Here is a 15,504-nt window from a genome sequence, read left to right on the forward strand (position 1 = left end):
AGATCATTTATCGGGCCATTTAACCCTAATCTAGGTAGAATGCCAAATTCCAGAGGCTTGAAAAGACTCTATGACTCCTTTTTTTGCTCAAGGACCATATATCTTAGGGAGGAGGAAACACTTGCCATCAAATCATTTCTGCATTCCAAGAGGCCGGTTCTCCATATCTGTGGAAATCCTGGAACCGGAAAAACACACGTTACTGTCAATACCATAGAGGGCTCTTTCCTTTACCTAAACTATTACAGCGAGAGTGATATTTTTTCAAAGATAAAGAACAGCAACTCTCCAGTGGTGGTTATAGATGAGTTTGACAAGTATTACAACGAAAGAAGAAATGAGTGTATGCAAGCCATGCACTACCTACGGTCTCGTCAGAAGCTAATAACTATATCTAATGACCTGAGGATGTCTGGGGATGTCTTATTTTTTAGGCCATATTCCTCCTCCGATATGGAGAAGATTCTGGCCCAAAAGACTTTAAAGGAATCTGCGGAAGCCATTCTGAGTCCTATAGCTATAAAGATTGTATCAAAAAGAATTGGGCCGTCAGGAGACCTCAGACAACTCTTTAGATATGTACAGGAAATTGTGGGAAGAAAAATCATGGAAGGAGGTTCGTTGGAAATAGATCTGGAGGATATACCTCTTGAAAAGGAAAACCTAGATTCAAAGCCCAATAATGTGCACCACAGTATTATCACATCGCTTATCTCCAAGAACAAAAAAGCCTCAAGAATGGAAATATATTCAAAGTACCTCAGGGAATGCCAAGAAATGAAAATCTCCTCCCATGACAGAACAGATTTTAATATTATATACGACATATATACTTGAAAATGCCGTAATACTTCTTGAGATCAAATCACTATAAGATCTTCGATGCAATGGTAATCATATTGAAGCTTCCAATGCTCGATGGGGTGCCTTTTGGCGAATGTCATTCCATCTCCAAAGGGGCCTATGAGAAAAAGGGCATAGGGAGGACCCAAAGTATCTATAAGGTTGTTTATAATGCCTCTATCATAAGGAGACCGGAGGGTGGTTAAACCTTGGATTTTGTTCATGTCCTCTTGTTTCATCTCTTCAATGAAAGTCATATTCATCAAGGCAAGCCTCAACTGCAGATAGAAGAAAAAAGATGTCATTACAAGGAACACAAGGGATGATATTCCAGATATCACCAGAATGTAGTAATCCCTTCTATGCCGAAGGGGTTTGTTGAAAAGTAGAACTGCAATGAATTCTATAGACATGTAGAGAAATATGAGCCAGTTTGCTAAGGCTGTAAAGAACAAGAACCTTATAAAATGACCTTGGTTATCATAATTCACACAGTTATTGATCCAAAAGCAGTGGTGGTCCATTTTCTTTATGCAATGTCCACAAGAGGAGCAATGATGAGCTCTTTCCGGCTTATGATTTCTGCATTTCTTACAGAACCTCTTGATTTCATCGTGGTCTATGAGGTTAATGGCTTCTGAGTTGCTCTCAACATGGCCTCTGTAAAGTATCGAAAGCATTAGATAGATGGCCGATAAAGTACTTGAGAGTAGAAGAAGCACAACATAAGTCCCCTTAAATGTGAAGTGAGCCGGGAGGATAATTTCGGACAATGGAGCGATGTATGTGAATGCAAGTGAAGAAATTAGTAGTGTCATTCTAAAATTCGGCCTTATTTTACCCATTCCAAGGGTTTATTTATTTGTGTTTTTGAGCAGGTAGGTTTGGCAAAAAACGGGATGAAACCTACATCAAAAAGCGTTTGATCCCTGGAATTTAGGTTATCTTGGTGCAGAAAGGAATAAGGTCTTTGTAATCGTCGGCCCAAAATGGACCGAGAAGTTCGTAAGAATAGAGGATTCTTTTTCCTTCTCTTATGGCCCGTTTTTTCTGGAGCTTCACAGAAAACAAGATTCCGTTTTCAAATGGATTTTGGGAAAGAATGAAAGGTATACAGAAAGATGAAGATATGGGGATGTTGACTATATAGTCAAACACCAAGGCTATTTCCAGCCCTTTAATGATCAAGAATGATCCTTCTTCTTCAAACACAATCTCATTTCTGATTAGCTCTTTTTTCAGCCCAGCAGTGGCTTTTAGACACGAATCAAACAACAGAAAGTTGTTTTTGAGTTTCACACAAAACTTAGTGTTGTTCTTTTTGTATTCCCTGAACGCTGACTTAATTGCTATGAGATATTCCGAATACATTCTCCTAAAGAGTGGAGATCCATCATTCTTTGTCTCAAGTTCAAAAGGAAATTTGTACATCTTCTGCTCCTGTGCTTGGATTTCTATGTCTGCCATCAGGACCATGGAAGTGAATATTCCATAAAGAATCTTTTCATCCTCAACTTTAGGCTTTTCCTTGTTTCTTACAAGAAGTTCTTCAAAGATAGCATCTTCCATTCGATTATCTCCAACTGGGCATTCCTCATTGCTTATCTTGATCTTTTTGTACAATGACCGAGATAAAACATCGAACGGATTGTCGCTTACCTTGGATAGGATGTCTATTTTCTCATCTATCCCGCTACTTCTATTAAGTTTTCCTCCATCTTCATCTTTTACATTATGATTCCAAGTTCCTTCCATGTCTCTGTCAGGCCTATATTTTCCATTTGATGTGGAGACGACCTGTATCTTACATTCCTGCTTTATTGAAAATTTTTGCCAAGTCCAAAGACATGCCGGGATTAGTAGGAGGGATACTGGAAGATTATGGGAATATTCCACAGAAGATAGGTTTTTTTCTAGGGAAAAGAAACGGAAGTACAATAGAATACATAGTTCAAAATACATCTCTAACATACTCTCAGGTCATGCATGGCCTTTCCTTGATGATACAACGTAGACTTGTGAGATACTTTCAGTACGAAAAGAAAGTCCATTATGTGTTGGATGTAGATATGGTATACAGGAGGATGTATTTTGGAATTTATTGTAATCTCATCGAGGATATGTTTGGAGCAGATGCTGCAGAGAAGTTCATGGAGGTTCTGATAGATGGCTTTTCTAAGGCGGATATCTTCTTAGAGGAAAAAATAAGGGAGATTATCGATGCTGGAATGATAATCCCAATAGGAAGAAAGGAAGCAAGTCTACTAGTTGCTGGGGCAAGAGATCCGACAGAATGGATGAGAAGAGCTAGAATGGAGAAGGAAGAGGAAAAAACGGAAAGAAAAAATCGAAAGACAGAAGAAATCCAAAGGTTTTATATTGTTGATTTTGGCCTTCTCGATAGCATATTGATAAATAACATGCTCTTATCCTTTGTTAGGAAGAGATATCTATCTAAGGCTGAAAAGATCTACAGGTCGATTCTCAAGTGCAATCTAGTCTCGATCGACTCCATAATTGGCAGTTTTGAAGAGGAGACGAGTATTTCTCGGGGGGACATTACTTCATGCATCAAATACTTTAGTAACTGTGGGCTGCTTCAAAAGAGCTTGGACTGCTCTGAGACTTATTTCAAGGATGAAGATAGTGTAAAAGAAATTCTTGTGGTTGACATCTTAAACCGGATTCTATCAGAAAACAGTAAGGAAGGACAGAGGATTTTCAATATGATGCTAGAGTACAAAACACTGGAGGATAAAGATATTGTAATCAAATCTCTTATTCCTTCTTATATGGTCAAGAAATCACTGATTATGCTTCATTCAAAAGGGTTTGTGGTATTAAAGCGCACGGAATCTGGGGAATCAAAGCCGGTCCTCCAATGGGAGGTAAACACAGGTCGTGCATCAAAAGTTGTTAGAGAGGAAATTAAAGAAATGCTGGAAGTATCTTGGGCCTCGGTAAACCAGAGGTGGAAATACATAGGGCTCAATGGAGATGGTGAAGACGAAGGATATAAGGCTCTCGACCATATGTTAGGTTTATCATTAGACTTCTTTATTCTTGGAGTTCGAAATATGGACTTCAAGTCTGAGATGTTTTGAAATTTTTGAAGAATGATTTAGACATCCCAGAAATAATGGCTAAAAGCTTGGAACAAGCACTTCTAAGAATATCCGAGTTGGAGGAAAAGATAGAAAACCAGCAGATAATAATCGACGCTCTTGTGGCTCGTATGAAAAAAATGGCAGGAAGCGATACGAGTATAGCTTTGGAGAAATGTTGCAAGGAGCAGGAGGAATGTAATCCTAGAAAGGAAATTTCCCAGGATATGGTACGCCTTGAATTTAGAAAAGAAGAAGGTAAAAAGGACCGAAAGGATGGTCTGTCTTTTGAGGAGGAGATTGAGGACTTGTTTAGACGGGATAAGGTTCCCAAACAATTCAAAGATACATTTACAATTGAGGCTCTTATATCTTACTCCAAAGAATCGCACAGCTTTTCATTAAATAGTAGAGTGGATGTGAAGATGAAGAAATCATTCCATACAAATGTTAAGCAGCAGATTGACAAGATTTCAAGACACATTATGGTGAATCTAAATACATACGACCTCAACACTATCTGTTCAACACTCAATCTGATTTCGGGAGACCTTGAGTATCAGCATAAGCTGGTGACTGCTCATGACATCATCCTTTTCATTGATGACTTTTCAAGGATACCGTTCATTATTTCCGCCTTATTCAACAACCAGGGAATCCGTAACGACGTGTTAGGGGAGACCATAAAGGAAATCCTGCTTCACCAATGCATGGTTGATAGCGATATACATAAAAATCATCCCCATATTGTAAGCTATTATAACAAGATAGTCAGTAATTTCGAACTCCATCCGAAAGAAAAGTCCTTGAAGGACATATGTGCCAACCTAGTTGTAAGTTTCGATGTCTTCGAGAATGGAGCTTTCAATCCGATGATATTTCCAAGTATGTATTCTGTAAGGGCCCTATGCCATTATATGGACTGGGACTATGCATATAACGAGTTCATATGCACAGTGCTCTACCCGAGGCTGAGGGAAACTCGCGATCCCCTGTGTGCTATCTACATGTCTACTGTAGCATTGAATGCGATGAGAGTATTTGGAGCCATTGAAAGTGTAGAGCTTGTATTTGAAAAACTCAAAGAGTTTATGAATGATGCCTCGGACCTATCCATAACCATCTATCTATTTATTAAGCAAATCGATCCCCAGAGAGCCAATGTGTGGTATGAATCACAGGTGGAGAGGATAAACCATGTCGATGGAGAATATTTGAAAAATCTCCTATTGTATTAATGTGGAAATAAAGTTTTTGGAGTGACACAGAAGTGCGAAATTTTGTACCCTTAGAAGATGAACAAAGAGGCCTTTGAACGGCTTCCTCAGGAAAAGAAGAAGATCATAGAAACAGCGTACTTCAGTGCTGTGAGGAAGGAAATATCCGCGTCCCAGTTTTTTGGAGTTTGTAAAGAAGCACTAACCAAAGATCAGTTTGAAAGTCTGTTTTCAAACAACACGCCTAACAAGGAACAGCAAGAAGAAATGAAGACAGAGCATCTTCAAGATATTATACAGTACTCCGGAGTAGATTTGAAAGAAGAAGCGGAGCATATTGTCAGAGAGACAGAGACAAACATCAACTTTGGAGAATACGAAGAAGAGGATCTAAACAATCAGATAGGAAGTCTGCTAAATATACCTCTATTCAGAGAGTTTGTAGCTAGGATTGGAAACTCAAGAAGAGTAGGGATTAGTGAAGAGTCGTTTTTTCTTCTTTTTCAAGTTGTTAAGAGGAAGATACTTGATATTGTGGAGAAGATGGAGGAATCTAGCAAATGGAGGGTTGAGTACAACCTGTCTGAATTTATAATAAGGATAAATAACGACCTTAGCAGACAGCTATGGTGCCTCGAACAGATAGAAAAGGCAGAACTTGAAAAGTTTACCATTCGAAAGGGAGAGGAGGAAGGAAGGAAGAAGGTTAAAAAAACGATTCAGGAAAGAGAGGATCTGGTGATTAAGAAAAGGTTGAGTAATACGGTTGCACTGGCGGCTCTTGGAATCCAACAAAAGTCTTGGATGAGTGCAGAAGACGTCCGGGTGAATGAAGAGAGTACAACCTTCAATTCGATCTACTCGCCGTTTGATGAAAAAGCATTGGAGAGGAAAGTTGTAAACAGAACCATAACGATGAAGGACTTTTTATATGTATTGGAAAGAGATAGGCGATATAACAAATCTATTTTTACTATCCAACATTATTTCAGATAGGGATATTTTTGATTTCCACGTCTGTTCTTTGTTTTATACTTAATTATGGTGGGGATCTAAAAACAGCGAAGAATGGACAAAGAGAGCCTCGAAAAGTTTGAAGCCCAGATCTCTGTCCTATCTAGCAAGGAGATTGAGAAGGTCATGAAAAGATTGAGCAAGGATGAGTTTGATGTGTTTATAGAGATTCTAGAGAGGCACAACATGGACTTGGATAGGGATCTTGAACATGGCAAGAATGAGCTCCTACAAAGATTAGAAAACCATAGGATTCTTTTTGAGGATGCTTGGAATGCGATTCCCGACGGGGTTAGAAAGCATTTGACGGGATATTATCAATCCATGAATGATATCCTGTAGAAAGGGTTCTATTCGCTTGATAATAGTAAATACCTTTTTACTTACGTTTTTGATATTTGGATGGATTAAAGCCCTTAACCTAAGCCTGCATATGGAAGACTACATTGGAATAAGGCTGTTATTTGAGACGTCCAAAGGAGTAATAAGCGGGATGCTTCGTGCCGTTGATGAGAATTCAGGGAAGCTGATTATTGAAGACATGAATGAAATGAAGGATGTTCTTATCGAAGACATTCAAAGGCTGGAGATTGCCGAGGAATCTTCTCCAAATCTTTCTGTAGGACATAACTCCAAAGAGGAAAAAAGGCTTGAAAACACGCCATCTATCGATGTAGATAGTAAAGGAATGGCAGGAAAAGTCGTTTCTGGAAAGCACTTGGTAGGCTATTCTTCGAGAAAGGAGAACCTTGACCTGGTATCTGAGAAATCTAAAAGCGGCCAAACAGACGAAAGCAGAACAAGCTATGAGAATGATGATAATGTTCGATCCTCTAGTAAAGTTGGAAGCGACAGAAGAAGAGATGGTTATAATCTGGAAACCTCAGAAGAAGACTACTACCGAATGATGGGAAGGGCATTTAGCTACTTTGGGCCTCTTGAAGAAGAGTTCTGTTCTATTGCTGCACGTCAAACATACAGAATATTCTCTACATACTTCAATAATTCAAGTCTAAGGGTGGAGGTGTTTGTGGCAGGTGACGATGTCTTTTCAAGTATAGGGTTTATACTTGGAAGGCTACTTCTACACACAGGGAAGATGTCTTCTATAATATGCAATGAAAATCTCTTGAGGAACACAAGGTATAGACAGTCCTATCTAAACTCGGGAGGAGTTATTACCAACAGACCTGCCCCGGAGCCAAGCATACACATTTATTCTTGCAATAAATCTTTAGTTCCCGCCTGGGCCAGGAACAACATAAGAGGATCGATCTATTTGGACATGCCAGGGCACAACTCCGAGGAGAAAGAAACAAAAATAGGTCTTTGTTTTGGGTCAATACCAGCTTATCATCGAAGATTCAACGGGATAGTGTACTTTGTCGACATAGAGTATCCAGCTCCTCTTTATGAAGAGTTCGGGCTTCAGAAGCCTACAAGAAGTAAGATCCACAAGGTAAAGTAGCTGTTTTAATTTTCGATGAAGTTCTCGAAAAACTTGCTCACGCTTAAGGACGGCTCCTCCTCTCCATTGGAATCATAGAGATTCCTAAGATCCTTACCTTCAATGTTAAGGGATTTAAGGTCCAAGATGTCGTCCACGCTGAACATTTCAAAAGCCTTTTTAAGTTCTACAGAATCAAACAGGGTATTGTGCATTTCCTTAACTATTAAAAGATAATCTTCTAAGGATATTCTGCCCTCGGGATTCCCAAAAGGAACCATTCCCTCATCCACCGAAAGACCTAACTGGCTCAAACACCAGCAAAGATCCATTGGACTTATTCCACATTCATTTTTCTTCACTGCCTTGTTGAACAGAGCAGTGGCACTTTCAAGAATCTTGTCCTCTTTCTCTCTTTTGCTCAGAATCTTTTCCAAGGTTTCAAGTTTCTTTGCAGCAATATTCTTAAATCCCTCCTTCTGAGTCTTTGTCAAGGGATGTGTAAAGGTCATCTCCATAAGTCTGCTCTTAAGCTCAGAAGTACCTTGCATCTGTTCCTTCATGTTTTCTCCTTTGGCAAATACATGCTTGAAAAATTCAAATATTCTATTTAGAGCATCAAACTCGGATTGGAAGGAAGGATCAAACAACTTCTTGATTTCAATGCTGTTCGCAATGCTCTCCGGATGCAAGGAAGGGAACTCAAGCTTATCGAGAGACACGTCCTCCGGTGGGAAATATCTTTTTATTCTGTAGAGGTCATGGATTGCGTTTATACTTCCAAAAAGAGAATGAATCTCGGTAGACTCATGCATTGCCTTGGAGTTTGTTTCAAGCATTAGTTCAAATGCCTTGTTGAGGCTTCTTATCATCTTGCATACCTCTTTTTTCTGATTACTCAAGTCTTGTATCAAGGACCTTAAGCTTCTTGCTTTAACCTCATAAAGGTTTCGGGCTTGTATCGACCAGTCCACAGCTTCCAAAACCCCCTTAACTCTGTTCAAAGCAAGCTTTTCCTTCTCATACTCCTTGAATTTTCTGTAGTATCCAGATACATATGTCATAATACTCTTTTCGTCGGGAATCGATACCTCTGCAATATCTTCTACATCCAGCAGCTTCTTGATGTTTAGAGACTTCTCTGCAATCCTAAACGCTTGGCTTAAGTTATAGGCCTTTTTTGAAGGCTTAAGCTCATGAAAGTTTGGAACAAGGTCTGGCCGGAACCTATGGATAATTGCATTGAATGCAAGCCCATCCTGCCAGCTTCGAGAAAAATCAACTACATTTACATTTTTGTATCCATTGGTCACTTCCTTGCACCATCTAAGCAATTCGTTTCTTATAGAAAGTTCCCCTGCCTCTGTAATCTCTGCAATAGATAGCCTTAAGATCAAAGACCACACAAGTCCTAATATAAGCTTTGGGTTTCCATCAACAATATCAGCTGGCCCTATGTTTATGAGCTTGACTTTCTTTCCTTTTATAAAGGACAGAATCCTCTCTACGTTTTCCATTTTTTGGATTCTTGTGCATGGGGCCGGGTTGTATTCAACCACATCCTTCTGCAAAGCCGTCAACAAATGTGCAAGCTTCACTCCGTCGCAAAGATCTTCAAATATATCTCCGATCTCCTTATGCCCTCCCTTCACCAACTTCTCATTCACCCACTTCGTAAACGTTTTCTTTTGGACTTCTTGCCATTCTTTCTCCTCTTGCTGCGTCATCTGGGATAACCCTCTTTTCCAATTATAAAAGTATTGTGAGTCTAGGCAGTCAAGCATAAAATTAACAAAAGAAAACAAGTCACATATTTTAGTTATGACAGCAAAGACTACACAAAAATAAGCTCATGGACAACCACAGCCTGCGGTATGGTCTCGAAATCCAGCCGGTATAACTCTCTTGTGATGGTTTTGACATACTCTAAATCGTCTAGTGTTGTAAAAGCCGCTTGGGGATGCAGAACCAGACTGAACAATCCCAACAACGAATCAATGTTCATTTCTGTCACTCCAGAGTTCCTGTCAATCATGCTAAGAAGTTCAAAGAGTGAAACAAGCAATTTCCTTTCTGTATCGGTAAATATAAATGGCATGTATGAAAATAGTGCTTCTCTTGCATGCCGGTCATTTGAGATGATACAGGATCTAATCCTCTCAAAAGCTTCTATGGGAACTAGACCATCCAGATGCTCTCTTATATAGTTTTTAAGAGCATTTGCCAGCACTAGAACATCTATACTTTCAATGTCTGTGCATTTGTTTTCATGTAACTGCCTTGCTATTTTTGCAGCACTTAGCTTGTCTGGCTCATACCTAAAGATAAACTTGGTGGATATTGCTCTTCTCTTTAGCGACTCAATGACGTCAAAGACCATTGGATTGATCTGCCGACAATGTCCTATCCTTCTCTTTTTTTGAAAGCAATTCATCCAAGCAAAAAGTGTATTTGTTGTTCTTTTTCTAAATGCATTGCAACAGAACCTGTTAAGCTCGATTTTCTGTGCAGTGGATAGAAGATCATATCTAAATTCCCGGGACTCTCCTTCAACTCCAATAAACGGAAAAATAGAAGACTTCCTTCTCCCCTGGATGGTTGTTGAACTGAAAAGATCTTCATATAGCCGTGCATTGAAGCTTCGAATCGATCCTGGAAAAGAATTATCTTTCAATGATTTTCCTAGGATACGATCGTTCTCCGAAATGGGCTGAAGTATGACCTGAGGACTGCACTCTTGAGAACATGTCGAAGATGAAACTCTTGATTCAGGTAGTGACTCATCTGTCCTTGAATATGTTTCTTCTATTTCCTTCATCTCGGCTATGTTGAAGATCTTTCTTTTCTTTGGAAAATCTCTTAACATCATGGGGTTTGTTTATCAACCTTCATAATGTGACGGATATAGTCATGGTAATAAGATCTATAATTCATAAAAAGACCTGGTTGAGGTAATACATTAATGAATCCCGCCACCGTAGTATCTACCAGGAGCCCGTTTCAGGTTTAAAGAAATGAATGAAAATTTCTAAATCCCGACAGATGCCAAAACTCCTAAAAAACTTTGGGTTTTCATCTCTTAGAAAGTTTTTAGCAGCCTACGATATTCCAGATCTTCCAAACATAGTAGATAGGGTGTATATCAAGGCAGATAGAAAGCCTTCAATTTCCTCGTTTGACTGCAAATTGAAGGAAATAGAACTTATATCAAAGGCTATCAGAATGCTTTTGTCAAGAGACAAGGAAAACCATCTATGTGCGGGATACAAAAGGTGGAGTTCTGGGCCTCACGATTCAGACTTTAGAATTTTATGCTACTCACCCAGCGCCTCTTCAAAGATACTTAGGTCACACGAGTGGAGCCATTTGATGAAGTCGATTGGCGACGAGCTAGCTTTTTTCATCCTCACGGAATGTCTTGTGATTCAAATGTTAAATGGTAGTTATATCTTTCTAGCAGGAGACTTCAAAAGCCTCAGCAAGATGGCCATTGAAAGGGGGAGCAACGCTATAAATAGGAGTGTAATCTTTTACAAACATAACCAGAAAATAAGCTTTTCTTCACTTTCCGCTTTTGAATATGTTTTTGAAGCTCACAATTCGGAAAAATATAAGACAATACAGAGAGACACCAGAGATATACTAGAGAGTATAGAAAAAAGATGGAAAAAGATTCCCATTCACTCTATGTTCAGGTCCTTTTTTAAGGACGAGTTGACTCTCGAGGGAAAGGGTAATATTTTGGAGTGTAGTGTCAAGCAGTCTAAGTTAGTGAACTTTTTGTTCCTCATTTCAAAGAAACTGCTTAAAGATGCCTTTGACTCCCATGCATTCAGAATACTGAAATCCAAGCTCTCTTTGTTGGTCCATAGGAACCGCTATGAAACAGTCAGCAAAAATGAGATAGCAAAGTACTTTAGAATCTCTCGATTCAAGTTCTTCCGGGCCTATCGATGTAGAAGAAGTGAATTTATTTTCAGGTCCAAGATATCCTCAAGATTTCTTGTCTATGTGATGGAAAAGCTGATGATACCAATAATTTCAAGGCATTTCCATTCCACAGAAACTTCCTTTTCAAAGTTTAAGGTTCACTACTTCCCAAGACCTATCTGGCAGCATTTTTCCGATATTTATATCGAAAGGTTCTTGAAAAGGTTTGAGCAGGTTGAAGAGAACAAGACATATCCTTATTCGGAGCTAAGATGCATTCCAAAGATGAGTGGAGCCAGGGTTATTTCGAATATGTCCAGAATTAGAAATGGGAGACCGTCGATCAACAGGAATATATATCCTGAATTCTGTGTTTTAAGAGAGGAGACTCGTGGAATGCTTGGAAATTCGATTCTAAACCATTCGGGAATGTACGAAAAACTTATTCCTTACTTGATAAAGTCCACAAAACCTTTGTATATCCTAAAGGTAGATCTTTCTGGTTGCTTTGATAACATTCCTCAGGATGAAGTTGTGAACCTAGTGAAGAGACTACTTAGTAAAAGCCGGTATTGCACAAGAAGCTTTTCTACACTAGGGGAGGCAAACGGGGAACTAAAGAACAGATACGTATGCAAAACAACTGATGTTACAGAAGCCATCGATAGATTGACTATGGAGTCTAGTGTCTTTGGAAATAGAATAGTTAAGGAAAATTCGAACCAAAGGATTTTGAGCAGAGAAGAAATTGAGGGAACCATGATAAACATTATCAAAAGAAACTATGTAAGATACAAAGGAAAGTTCTTTATTCAGAAGACCGGGCTTGCCCAAGGGTGTGTGGCATCTACTCTTTTATGCAGCCTCTACTACAAGAGGATCGATGACCTTTATTTTGACAAGGTCTTCAAAGAAGGCATTCTTACAAGGTATGCCGACGACTTTCTTGTGGTATCTCCATCCTTAGACGAAATAATGAAGTTTCTGGAAGTGTCTCAGTCCATCTCGCACCTGGGGGTTAATTTTAGTAAGGAGAAGATAGAATCAAACTTTGGTTTGGAAGAGTATTTTAAAAATACATCCAACATCTCCGAACTCTCCGAACATAAGAACAAGATGAAAATAACCGACAAGCCCATAAAGTGGTGTGGAACAAAGATATATCCCAATAAGTTTTCAATTAAGTCGTGCACTATGGATCCATATCTTCCCTTTTCTACCGCTCATAGCTCGACTAGGCCTGGAAAGGCTTTGGAGTTGAGGATGAGAAAGTTGCTACGGAATCGAATGTCCAGAATTTACATAGACCCAAACAACAAAAAAGCATATGAAAACTTATATGATACGTTTCTGTTCTGTGGGAAGAAGGCGTGCCTTCTTCTCAAAAGGATGGATTTTATCAATTGTTCTTTTGCTCAAAGGATTCTTGAATGTTCAAAACATTTTGCCTTTAAGGTCTGTAGGAAGAATGGAATCTCCATAACAAAGAAGAAGATAGAGGACATAGCCTCTAAGGCCTTCAAGAAGAGTGGCATTAGCAAAGTGATAAGTGCTTAGTCAACCGGGGAATAAGACTCTTTACCTAAGTAAACGTTTTAATGTGAATCTTCTAAGCTTCATTCAAGAACTCTAAAACATTTAGCTCTCAAAGTCTAATCTCTGCTTACTTCGGAACCTTTCGGGACTTTTGTCTCTCAAGCCACCGCTTAGCCTTCTACTAAGGGGCGAATAAGCTGGACCTCGGGCATTGCTATGCTCCTTGTCGTCGCTAGTTAGTTCCATGGTGATTTTATTCGATACTGTTTCAATAGGCCTTCCCAGCACAGGAACGCCTCTTCTCCCATCTCTTGAGTGCAAAAACCATCTAGGCATCATGATGGTAAGATGAGGCTTGTAAATCCAATTGTAGACATAGTCAATTGACAGTTTCATTGCTCCAACCTTGTATTTCATGTTCAACTTGTCTCTGCAGGCCATCATTAGCAGGTGCGATGGAACAGAATCTCCACATATTGATCTTACAGCACATATAAACAAGTCATTCAGGCCCAGAAAGTTTACAAGGCCTGTCCCTTTCTCCTTAGACATAAACATTAGAACAATATGTAAAATGTTTCTAAGAGAAATATCATCAACATTGAAGATATCAAACAGAAGATAAAGAGCATTGAGTAACGATTTTGCCCCCATGTACCTTTTCATATCCAATCTTACTCCACTATGAAGAGAATCTCTATAACCCCCCTCAAGTAAACACCCATCGAAATCCTTTTTTTCAAAAAGGATCTTTGCAACTATTTTTCTATACAGCCCATCAAGAAGATATCCTATATATCTATCTCCATGGTAAATCGATATTGCAAACACATTGAACGACAAAAACAGCCTCATTCTGTCATCGGGATTCTGTAGCAAAAACAATGTTCTCAGCATTTCCTGGCTAGTAAGTCCTGATCTCTGAACCGGAGTGAGTCTAACAGGCCTAAATCCATCAATCATCTCCTCAACATCCCCAAATAAATTGAAGCTGTCCAGAAGAAAGCCGAGAAAAAGGCTTTTATCCACACCATCTATTTGGACCATCAATCCTTCCGATAAGATTGCAAGCTCCTTTAAGAAGTCAGAAAACCCCATGACAAAATGAAGGGAACTCTTAAAGATATTGTAGTTGATTCTAATCTTTCTCTCCCATCCATTAGTTTTTACAAAAAGAATCCTCTCTATGTTCATTCTGGCCATTGTGTCATGCCCTGCTCGTCTTTTATAGTTGTTCTCGTCCTCCATAGTGTACTTCTCCCTAGCTTTCTCTTCATGATCTTCATAGCTGCTGATGCATTTTTGTACATACTTTCGTGCGCTAGTGTAAATATAGTTCACGGGCATTCCTACATCGATCTCATCATCAAAATTAACTTCTAAGCATGCGATCCCGTCTTCCATCCGTTACGGCTGTGATTAAAATTATTTTGTTCATTTTTATTATAAAGGTAATTTAAAATGTGTTTAAAATTAGATTTGTTATTCCATCGGACCTTCTTTTCTTGTAAACATTTACTTTTCTTGAAAGAAATAGAACCTGGCATTTTGATCTTTCATCCGGCTAGATGCTCTTTATTTCCTGCTCTCCAAATGTAATGTTTATCAGAGAAACTAAGCCGATTAAAACATAAAGGATTAAAATACACCCAGGCTCACCCCAGGATGTCTAATTTGGATTTCTGCACTATCTACACAACAACAGGCCAAATTGATCAACTTTCCTATGCACAAAAGGCTGCAGATTCAGGCGATACATGTATCGGAATAAAAAGTAGGAATGGAATAGTTCTATTGGCAGAAAAGCCTCGGATTTCTCCCCTCTATGTGCTTGAATCTGATGAAAGGATAAAAAGAGCAGGAAATTCTGTTGCAGTTGTATCCACAGGATTGACTCCAGATGTGTTTTATGTCGGGTGTGCAGTTAAAGATCATGTATTCCATCACAAGGAAAACTTCAACGAGGACCCCACTCCGGAGATTATGAAGGTCTATCTGAATGATATATTCCATTATTTCACTAGAAGCATTAATCTCAGGGTTTTGGGGGTAAATAGCCTGGCAAGTGTATACAAGGAAGGAAGGTTTTCATTACTGCATACCGATTGCTCTGGAAAAACACTCTCCTACAAGGCAGCATGCATAGGAAAAGGAACGAGAAGAATCAAGACAGAGCTTGAGAAGCTAGACATCGACAATATGACGATTGAGGAGATGGTGGACACAGGGGTGAAAGTGCTGTATATGGCACATGATCCTTCCAAAGACAAGGAGTTCGATATTGAAGTTGGAATTGTATCTACAGAGACAGGGGGAAAGCTAAGAAAACTTGAAAGTAATGAGATACAAATATTTGTTGACAAGCATAAGCACATGAGTGTTGATGAAGACTAGGGAAAGGCCCCTCTTGTTC

General features: G+C 39.2%; 13 protein-coding genes across 13 annotated transcripts; 8 read left to right on the forward strand and 5 right to left on the reverse strand.

Annotated features, from left to right (window-relative positions):
• Nucleotides 1-39: 39 nt before the first annotated feature.
• On the forward strand, nucleotides 40-837 carry Eint_090210 (uncharacterized protein; the record flags this gene model as incomplete). The annotated part of the gene is made up of 1 exon (XM_003073465.1): nucleotides 40-837. The coding sequence occupies one exon, from the start codon at nucleotides 40-42 to the stop codon at nucleotides 835-837; it is 798 nt and encodes a 265-aa protein (XP_003073511.1).
• A 23-nt stretch (nucleotides 838-860) lies between these two features.
• Eint_090220 (DHHC zinc finger domain-containing protein) lies at nucleotides 861-1,688 on the reverse strand (the record flags this gene model as incomplete). The annotated part of the gene is made up of 1 exon (XM_003073466.1): nucleotides 861-1,688. One exon carries the CDS (start codon nucleotides 1,686-1,688, stop codon nucleotides 861-863), a length of 828 nt encoding a protein of 275 aa, XP_003073512.1.
• Nucleotides 1,689-1,779: 91 nt separating this feature from the next.
• On the reverse strand, nucleotides 1,780-2,598 carry Eint_090230 (uncharacterized protein; the record flags this gene model as incomplete). The annotated part of the gene is made up of 1 exon (XM_003073467.1): nucleotides 1,780-2,598. The coding sequence occupies one exon, from the start codon at nucleotides 2,596-2,598 to the stop codon at nucleotides 1,780-1,782; it is 819 nt and encodes a 272-aa protein (XP_003073513.1).
• Nucleotides 2,599-2,690: 92 nt separating this feature from the next.
• Nucleotides 2,691-3,947, forward strand: Eint_090240 (uncharacterized protein; the record flags this gene model as incomplete). Its single annotated transcript, XM_003073468.1, has 1 exon — nucleotides 2,691-3,947. The coding sequence occupies one exon, from the start codon at nucleotides 2,691-2,693 to the stop codon at nucleotides 3,945-3,947; it is 1,257 nt and encodes a 418-aa protein (XP_003073514.1).
• A 35-nt stretch (nucleotides 3,948-3,982) lies between these two features.
• Eint_090250 (uncharacterized protein) lies at nucleotides 3,983-5,185 on the forward strand (the record flags this gene model as incomplete). The annotated part of the gene is made up of 1 exon (XM_003073469.1): nucleotides 3,983-5,185. One exon carries the CDS (start codon nucleotides 3,983-3,985, stop codon nucleotides 5,183-5,185), a length of 1,203 nt encoding a protein of 400 aa, XP_003073515.1.
• Nucleotides 5,186-5,242: 57 nt separating this feature from the next.
• On the forward strand, nucleotides 5,243-6,160 carry Eint_090260 (TAF4 transcription initiation factor TFIID component; the record flags this gene model as incomplete). Its single annotated transcript, XM_003073470.1, has 1 exon — nucleotides 5,243-6,160. One exon carries the CDS (start codon nucleotides 5,243-5,245, stop codon nucleotides 6,158-6,160), a length of 918 nt encoding a protein of 305 aa, XP_003073516.1.
• A 72-nt stretch (nucleotides 6,161-6,232) lies between these two features.
• Eint_090265 (uncharacterized protein) lies at nucleotides 6,233-6,520 on the forward strand (the record flags this gene model as incomplete). The annotated part of the gene is made up of 1 exon (XM_009163627.1): nucleotides 6,233-6,520. The coding sequence occupies one exon, from the start codon at nucleotides 6,233-6,235 to the stop codon at nucleotides 6,518-6,520; it is 288 nt and encodes a 95-aa protein (XP_009161891.1).
• A 91-nt stretch (nucleotides 6,521-6,611) lies between these two features.
• Eint_090270 (uncharacterized protein) lies at nucleotides 6,612-7,646 on the forward strand (the record flags this gene model as incomplete). The annotated part of the gene is made up of 1 exon (XM_003073471.1): nucleotides 6,612-7,646. One exon carries the CDS (start codon nucleotides 6,612-6,614, stop codon nucleotides 7,644-7,646), a length of 1,035 nt encoding a protein of 344 aa, XP_003073517.1.
• Nucleotides 7,647-7,651: 5 nt separating this feature from the next.
• Nucleotides 7,652-9,352, reverse strand: Eint_090280 (Ca2+-binding actin-bundling protein fimbrin/plastin; the record flags this gene model as incomplete). Its single annotated transcript, XM_003073472.1, has 1 exon — nucleotides 7,652-9,352. The coding sequence occupies one exon, from the start codon at nucleotides 9,350-9,352 to the stop codon at nucleotides 7,652-7,654; it is 1,701 nt and encodes a 566-aa protein (XP_003073518.1).
• Nucleotides 9,353-9,459: 107 nt separating this feature from the next.
• Eint_090290 (RhoGAP domain-containing protein) lies at nucleotides 9,460-10,494 on the reverse strand (the record flags this gene model as incomplete). Its single annotated transcript, XM_003073473.1, has 1 exon — nucleotides 9,460-10,494. The coding sequence occupies one exon, from the start codon at nucleotides 10,492-10,494 to the stop codon at nucleotides 9,460-9,462; it is 1,035 nt and encodes a 344-aa protein (XP_003073519.1).
• A 173-nt stretch (nucleotides 10,495-10,667) lies between these two features.
• On the forward strand, nucleotides 10,668-13,112 carry Eint_090300 (telomerase reverse transcriptase; the record flags this gene model as incomplete). Its single annotated transcript, XM_003073474.1, has 1 exon — nucleotides 10,668-13,112. The coding sequence occupies one exon, from the start codon at nucleotides 10,668-10,670 to the stop codon at nucleotides 13,110-13,112; it is 2,445 nt and encodes an 814-aa protein (XP_003073520.1).
• An 81-nt stretch (nucleotides 13,113-13,193) lies between these two features.
• On the reverse strand, nucleotides 13,194-14,495 carry Eint_090310 (uncharacterized protein; the record flags this gene model as incomplete). Its single annotated transcript, XM_003073475.2, has 1 exon — nucleotides 13,194-14,495. One exon carries the CDS (start codon nucleotides 14,493-14,495, stop codon nucleotides 13,194-13,196), a length of 1,302 nt encoding a protein of 433 aa, XP_003073521.2.
• A 261-nt stretch (nucleotides 14,496-14,756) lies between these two features.
• On the forward strand, nucleotides 14,757-15,485 carry Eint_090320 (proteasome regulatory subunit alpha-3; the record flags this gene model as incomplete). The annotated part of the gene is made up of 1 exon (XM_003073476.1): nucleotides 14,757-15,485. One exon carries the CDS (start codon nucleotides 14,757-14,759, stop codon nucleotides 15,483-15,485), a length of 729 nt encoding a protein of 242 aa, XP_003073522.1.
• Between the last annotated feature and the right edge of the window lie 19 nt (nucleotides 15,486-15,504).

Source organism: Encephalitozoon intestinalis (genome assembly GCF_000146465.1).
Source record: "Encephalitozoon intestinalis ATCC 50506 chromosome IX sequence".
NCBI lineage: Eukaryota > Fungi > Microsporidia > Unikaryonidae > Encephalitozoon > Encephalitozoon intestinalis.